The 8,353-nt window shown below is 40.5% G+C and overlaps 1 protein-coding gene across 1 annotated transcript; it reads left to right on the top strand.

Moving 5' to 3' along the window:
- The first annotated feature begins 3,790 nt into the window (after positions 1-3,790).
- On the top strand, positions 3,791-7,996 carry LOC115321472. Its single transcript, XM_040502330.2, has 3 exons — positions 3,791-3,824; positions 6,428-6,498; positions 7,669-7,996. The coding sequence occupies exons 2-3, from the start codon at positions 6,436-6,438 to the stop codon at positions 7,924-7,926; spliced, it is 321 nt and encodes a 106-aa protein (XP_040358264.1). The 5' UTR covers positions 3,791-3,824; positions 6,428-6,435; the 3' UTR covers positions 7,927-7,996.
- The last annotated feature ends 357 nt before the right edge of the window (positions 7,997-8,353 follow it).

Here is an 8,353-nt window from a genome sequence, read left to right as displayed (position 1 = left end):
TCAGTCATCCCGTTCAATACTCTTGATGAACAATGATGGCACTGTTATTTCGGACAATGAATGTCCTACGGTTTTGAACAATTGCTTTTAGTCTACTTTTACTGATGGAGATAGTTCCTTTTTACCTTTTGTACCAGATGTAGATTTTAGGTATATGGACCCTATTTCTATAACACCGTCTGAAATTGCGATATTAATGATAACCTCAAAATTTTCAGCTTGGCTGGTGTCGACTCAATTAATACAAAAATTCTAAAAAATACCAAGGGTTGTCACAAAAAATAGGTGACGAGGCGAAGTAAATCTGAACAAAATGAATGTTTAATGGGGCGAACTGTGCCCAAATTAAAGGGAAATAACAGCACGTCGGAGGCATCGAGTGTCTTCAATACAACAGGGTCGAGCACAAGCGATAACTGATTGCATAAGGCCACGCGGGGCTTCTTTTATAGCACTCTCCTTTCTAGAACATTCTGTACTCGAACATTCTATACTCGAACATTCTGTTCTAGAATTAACCACGGCCTTCTCAAATTTTCTAGAAGCATCGTTTTAGGAATAAATAAAGACATCTGCCGGTCCCAGGATTCAAACCCGGGACCTCTGCATGACAGTTGGGCGCGGTGCCCCCTGGGCTGCCCCTAAGCACGCAGTAATATGCAGTCTACTTTTCCAGCATTCATCCACTGGTTGCATCCCACCCGAGTGGAAGGTTGGGAAGGTCGTTCCAATCTACAAAAGTGGCGATCGTCACTCTGCGGGAAGCTACCGTCTCGTATCATTAACCAGAGTTGTATGCAAGTTGTTAGAACTCAAAATATTTTCTCATGTAGTATCGCATCTGGAATCTACTAACAACTTTTTCTACCAAAATCAGTACAGGTTTCGTAAAAGATATTCATGCTAGAGGCAGTTGCTGGAGTTCACCCGTGATAATCATGTTAATATGAACACTAACTCCCAAGTATGATGCCATGTTTTTTTATTACTCTAAGGCTTTCGATCATGTATCTCACGGTCATTTAATATCAAAACTTTCCTCACTAAATCTTGATTCTCTCACTTTATCATGGATTCGAAATTTTCTTCGTGAAAAACAGCACGAAAGGGAAAAGGACAAAAAGGAAGGACTACATAGGATAAGTGCTTACTAACAACTGATTTTTCATTGGAGTGTGTAGATGGCACTATGTTCGCTCGGGTATAAGGCGCACCGTGGATTTTGCACTTCCTTCTTCTTCATTGCACACTCCACATGCTAACCAAGATTCAGAAAATGAATCTCACTGTTCGTTGGAGTCGGTGAAGGTTGGCTTACTCAAGATGGTCTGTTTTTTATTATGTAATAGGTTTCCTTCATTATGTAATAGGTTTCCTGCAGTTTGCACCGCAATCTCGACAGTGTACCGCTAAATGCTAGTATGCGGTCCCTTGCAATGAGCTTTGGTGTTCTCAGAGTCCGATGTTCAGGCATCGCCTGGTCACCCAGGTATCCTGGTCAGCAGATAAAAATCAGAAACATTAAAAGATATATTTTTGTAATTATTGGAACTTTAAATATTCTTAAGTGTTTTCTGTATGCCCAGTAACCTATGGGGCTATCATGTAATGAATACTCTAACTTCCCTAATTTCTGTGTCCTGGCCCCTTTCAAGTGATTTCATTTGGGTTTACAGCTTTCTTAAATCACACTGGCACCTGCAGTGCACTTACGTGCAACTCATAGTTTGCAGGTATCGGGTGGTTTAGTTTGTCATTGCATTCTGTTCAGAACCTAACCACATTCCACATTTTTTTTGTTTTTCTTTGTTTCGAGGTTCTATAGTTGTTCATATAGACTTGATTGCTGTGCAGGTTACGAACATTGCCTTCCACTTGAAAGCTGGACGTAACCCAGTAATTATTTTTCAAGAATAGATACGAACATGTTTTACTCAGTGCTGCATCTTGTGTGCACTTGCTTGCAATTTCTTACTGACACAGTGTTCGAACACCTATCTCTGGGAGGTGCACTTGGCAGTAACCTCTGAAATTAACTTGTGACAGCAGGCTTGAAGAAACTCATTGAATGTGGAAATTTCATTTTGAAAGGTATTTTTCGAACTTGCCTTGTTAAAATGGTTTCATAGCATAAGTCACACGTTGGTTTCACTGATTAGTGCCTGCCAGAATGAATCTGAGTTGCCTGCACTGCGCTTATGTATAACTCATAGTTTGCAGAAATCGGGAGGTTTAGTTTGTCATTGCATTCAGTTCAGAACCTAATCACATTCCACTTATTTTTTTTCCAGGTTCTGTAGTTTTCCGTATGGACTTGATTGCTCTGAAAATCAGAGATTGCCTTGTACATGAAAGCTGGACATGGCCCACTAATTATTTCTCAAGAATAAAGGTATGAACAGGTTTTACTCCGTACTGCATCTTATGTGCGCTTGCTTGAAATTTCTTGCTACCACAGTGTGTAATTATCTCTTGAGAGACACAGTTGGCAGTAACTTCTGAAAGTAACTCGTGACAGCTTGCTTGCAGAAACTCATTGATTGCAGCAATTTTGTCTTCGAAGGCATTTTCGGACTTCCTTTGTTAATTCGTAGCATAGGTCTCAAGTTGGTTTTGCTGTCTAGTTCCCGCGAGAGTTAAGCTGAGGCTCTTGCAATGCGCTCACGTCTAACTCATAGTTTGCAGAAATTGGGAAATTTATTCTGTCATCGCACTCTGTTGATAATCTAATCACATTCCATATTTTCTGTTTTGCTTTTCCAGGATCTGTAGTTCTTCATATGGGCTTTATTGCTCTGAAAATCAGAGATTGCTTTGTACATGAAAGATGGAAATGGCCCACTAATTATTTCTTGAGAAAAAAAGGTATGAACATGTTTTACCTAATACTGTATCTTGTGTGCACTTGCTTCAAATTTCTAACAGTGTTTAAGCACCTGCTAACCGCTGGGAAGCGCAGCTGGCGTTAACTCCTGAAAGTAACTTGGGCCCACAACCTAATCAGATTTTATGGTCGCTAGATATTTACTTTGAATTGTTCCCGCATCAAAAATTAGTTGGTGTGTTGTCCGTAACTTGCGGCGGCAAAAAGCTGCAACTCTCAATCACTGAGCTGCACGTCATGCGTGACAACGGGAATCATTCAGACATTAAAAATTAGCTGCCGTGTTGTCCATACCTTGCAGTAACGGCTAGAGCCTGTTGAACTGCTAGCTGCAATGATCTAATAAAACGGACGTCTCAGTGAACAATAATTATATTAGTAAAATGCTATATTTATTGTTCACTGAGACGTCCATTTTGTTAAGTCACTGCAGCTAGCAGTTTAACAAGCTCTGGCCGTTGCTTCAAGGTGCGAACAACACGCCAGCTAATTTAAACGATTCCCGTCGTCGTGCGTCACGTGCAACTCTGTGATTGAAAGTTGCGGTTTTTTGCCGTCGCAAGTTACAGACAACATGGCAGCTAATTTTTGGTTCCGGAACAATAACCGTATCCGTGCATCAGATGCAGTACAGTGACTGAGAGTTACAGTTTTCTGCCATGCTTCTACCCAGGTCAAGTTACAGGGAAAACCGTGGGGCCTCATTACTGTCATGCACGTAATAGATAGTTAATGCTGTGACCGTGATGGAAGCCAACACTAATTGTATCGGCATCAAAAATTAGCTAACAATTTTTATTAATTTGACGGAATTTGTTTTTACAGTGAATGTACTTTTTGTCAGGATCTGATGAGCTTGGATTGTGTCTAACTCTTGACCGGGAATCTCCGACGAGTCCAGCGTGTAATCCACGGCGAAAGGCCCTGTACAGCGCTATTTGTAAGTGCTTTTTATTCTAATAGTCCGTGAGAGACGTTATGATTGGTTATTTTTGTGTTCGAAGTCATGTTTATTTCATTTTCGCTGTTAAAATATGGCTGTCTTCTTGGCGGTAGATGTGTGCTGTAGTAAAGTCCTCCCAGTAGGTCCAAAGCCGAATGCCACAGAGTGTTGAGTTAGTCCTTATTTGCCAAGATTCGGCTTGTTGGGTGCGAGTGGAGTGTCAGTTACGTCACTGCGATATGTGAATGTATTTGCCAGGAATTATCTTTACTCAACGAGTTTTTTTGTTATGTGACTGATTTATTTTAAATTCTTGATTCATTCAAATGTCATGTTCTGTTCAACTGTCATGTTCTTTCGTATAACAGGGTATTTATTGGACTGTTAATTTAGTAGTACATTTGACACTGGTTAGCTGAAGAGGGAGGCTAGCGGTTTGATTTTTAACTTGTAAATAATATGGAGGTAATATGGGTACATTTATGACTACATATTTCTGTGCCGCAAATACCGTAAGTCTTAAAACATTCTTTTTTTGTTTTCAATCAACGTAGAAATATAGGTGTGAACTTAAATGGCAAGTTTGTAATTATCAATTCTTAAAAACACCTGAAAAAAAAATTTTTAAGTCTTGTTGGGGCACGCGTGTCAAAGAAAATTGAAGCAAAAAAAACATTTTATTTTACAGAAATATTGATGGCGCGAGGTGCCTTGCAATTAAGTCAGTAGTCACCTCCTTTCAACTGCTTTTCTCTTGGCATTCGGGCGTGTGGAGGAAAGGCGGATCGGCTTCACCTTCACGTTGAGGTGGAAAGAACGAATGACCATCTCGTTGAGGTGGAAAGAGCAAATGACCATTCTGTCATGTCATGGACTTTGCCCGCATAATTTGAAATCAATCTTTTGCCGTCAATATTGCTCTGAACATTTTTTTTCGCATAAAATTCTTTTGACACGCGCGTCCCAACCAAACTGCTTAAAATAATTTTTTTTTTTAGAGGCCCTTTAAAGCTAGATGAAGGGTTGAGGGTCACTATGGTGTTGCAAGAGTAGGCCTAAGCAATTTATAAATTCACCTTCCTACTATTTGAAAAAAAAAAGAAAAAAAGAGCTCTAAATTCGACCTTGCAATGCATGTGCCTGCACCTGCATTCAGAGTGGCGCAACCAGTTCATTCACATGCACCAAGAAATTTAGAGCGCACATCTATTGTGCAGCTAGCTGCATGATGAAGTGGCACACATGAACAGCTTGCTGACTATCTAGTAGTGTCGGTTGTGGCGGAGCTTAAGCAGGCCATAATGCATTCTTTGTTTTGACATGTGGCACATTTATCAATTATTTTAACTCTTGCGAATCACAACCTGTGTGTTCTTGGGTTGGGCTACTTTTACACATATATATATGTATATATATATATTTTTTATAGAATTTGTGCATTTTAGTATGTATAATTTTTTATTTTTTTATTCAGGTTAAATGGTACTTTATAGCAAATTAGCTCCTTGTAGAGCTGAAATTACATTTAGTCAATGGTCTCCCCAAACTGAGATGTTATATGCATTTGCTAGCTTTTTTTTTTGTAAAGGTGTAAAATAAACTATAGTATACGGCAGCCAGCTCTGAAACACAATAGATTGTTCACACTAATTAATCTATAAAAACTTGGACGATTCCACTTGGACAAATCCAGTTGTTAAGAAATTGCATTCATCCTACCCTTCGGGAAAGTCTGTATAAATATAGAGCTATGTCTTTCGCCACTGTGGGCAGAGGCCAGCTAAATTGCTACCGTTTGGAAGGTGGAGGGGTGATGTGCAGGGAAGCTAAGCCCTATCCCTCTCTCCCATATTGTCTGCTATAATTGTTTCAAATATCAAAAACAAAAGGGGGGGGGGGCAACTGCCCCCTCCCCTTGCACCCTTGTCCCGATGCCACTGTCAGGGGGTAATAACTTGGGGATGCCATAAATAAATGCAACCACTTACGGCTGCCATTGCATTCAAAGGAGAAAATAGAGAGAGAGGGAGAGCGATGTGGATTATCTTTCTCTTAGGTATTCATGTTAGAAGGGGTACTAATGGTTTTGGATGGTTGTGGCTGAGCGAGATAGCCATGAGTGCTGCCTAAGTGTTTGGTTCGGACTCTTGTTCAATCGGCAAAAAAGCAAGTCCCAGTCAACTATTCAAGTATATCCTATGAATGGCTCCTGGGATTTTCGAAAATGGTCTATTGTCTTGCAAATGAGTGTGCTGGTATTAACTAAGGACACTTAGCAAGCTGTTTACTCATTTTTAATATTGCTGACTTTACATTAAAGCTGGTGAACTTTCAGCTTTCTGCAGCGCATAGTTTTTTTTATTAGGTCCAAAAAAGTTGGGTATATCTTTCTTGATTGGATTCTGCATTATTGTGATCATTCAGCTGTGTTGAATGAAACATATGGGTTTCTTATCCCAGCCTTGATATTTATTTTTATGCAGTCGGGGGGTGGTGGTCATTGCCTTGATTTCATAGTGTTTTGGCATAGAATTTTAGGAATTATTGCCATATAAGAATACACTTACCATCAGAAAACTAAGCAACCTCATTCTTTGCAGCTCCTGCCATGGAGGTGGTAAAGAGCCTGGCAGCCCTGCTGAAGGATTCACCAGCTTCTCTCATTGAGAAGGTATGGTATACCATTCTGACATAATTTCTAACCTCTTAAACGAAGTGAAAACTGGCTCACATGTCAATTTCAGTATGCATGGTAACTCAGAACCCTGCTCGCAGGTACCTGTGAAGCAAAAGCAGCCAGGGAGGCTGTTCTAAGAGCAGCCTCTCTGGCATCTCGTAGAAAAAAAGAAACCTGCAGTTTAACAGAGATTCATCATCACCAACTCGAAGAACACACAAAAAGCATTGAAAGAAATCAGAAGAGTAGCTTTAAAAAGATGAAGTTGTTTAAAAACTTGGTTTGCCAAAAAAATTTAAGAAATATTATAATGTGACTAAATATGGTGAAGGAGATGTTCAAACACTTGCTCTGCACCTGTTGCTGGGCTAACAGGCAGTATTGGTCTTATGCCTTCAGCCTCTATAAAAGATGCTCTAATAAAGCAACAAGCAACAGTGTTTTATATAGGCATGCACTACCTCAGCAGACTCCGAGCATACCGAGATACATACAATAAAATGCAAATAAGCCTGTCGTGCTTATTTGGTAATTCTGGCAATTTATAAAGACAATGTGGTGTGAAGTGGGGAAAGAAAGTTTAGGCTTCAATCTTTGAGCTAGTTGAAAGGCCAAAATTATAGCAAAAGGCAGGATATGGTGTTGTTGCTCTTATTGTGTGCTGGTGTAACATGAACAAATATTTTCATCTACAAATTGTCACTTTACTGAAGTGTACCTTTAATGGTGTGCTACTTGATGTGCTATTTGCATTGTGTTGTATTTTTCTGGGCCCACGAGGGGGCCACATATATTGCCGCGCATGATGTGGTGGCCGAGTGGGCACCGCTCCTGGGTGTCATGCAGAGGTCCTGGGTTTGAATCCGGGGACCACTGCAGTTGCTTAATTACTCGAAAAACCCGTGGTTCTAGAAATTTGCTCACAGTGCTCAATGCTGAATGCCTTGTGTTGTAATGGTCTCATATATTGAACCGCCTCTACAGAGGTCAGGGAATTTCACCTGAAATTGTCTGGGAAAATCTGGAAAAGTTGGGGAATTTCAAAATAATAATTCGCTAGACACCCTGAAATTGCTGTAATTACCCCGAGGAGACTAAGTAGACTTTCTTTGGTAATTATCTTCCTTTCAAATACTACAAATTGCCCATGTTTCTTCTTCACAGGAGGAGGATCATGTCCAGCCAGCCTTCCCTGTGATGCAAGTCAGGGGAGGGGCCTCAAGCTCACCACTCACAGTGGTGCTGGAGGACTGCTCCTTCGAGGTAACGGACATTGTGGCCGGTATTGCGCTCATTCTTGCGCTATACTGGGTCCATGACATTTCCTGCTGTCCAAAAGCATCCTGGTCACTTGCTGTGATTGGCAACTTCATTGGCTTGACCTACAAGACCAAGTCATTCTTGGTACTAGATTTAATTTAAAAACTGGAAGATTGAGATCTTAAATGAGTGTATTTTTTTACATGTACATTAAAATCTGTTTTTTTAACGAGCACCGTATTACTGTTTTCACTCGACCTTGTATGAGGGCCTGTATGGGCACCCTCTGAAAAGGCTCAAGCAACACCTTTCGTCCTGTGAGCACATGCAGAATTCTCTTCGGACATTCGCATCCGTGCATTGCGGAGTGTTGTAGCTGTGAACAAGAAATGCCCATATTCGAGGGAAATAAACACCTTGCTTAAGGGATTCAATGTCTTGGAAGCTCTTTGTTTGCCCTTCTATAGAGTTCAGACACACTACATGAAAGGGAAAAGATAACACCTAACAGAGTGTACTTTTAGCTCTGACGTAGAGCTTAATTAACACTTCTTATGGAGCTGAAGTTACCCTTTACGAGGGAGTTAAA

The sequence above is a fragment of the Ixodes scapularis genome, unplaced genomic scaffold, assembly GCF_016920785.2.
Source record: "Ixodes scapularis isolate PalLabHiFi unplaced genomic scaffold, ASM1692078v2 PGA_scaffold13__105_contigs__length_92229423, whole genome shotgun sequence".
Classification (NCBI taxonomy): domain Eukaryota; kingdom Metazoa; phylum Arthropoda; class Arachnida; order Ixodida; family Ixodidae; genus Ixodes; species Ixodes scapularis.
This window is presented reverse-complemented; position numbering and strand designations above follow the sequence as displayed.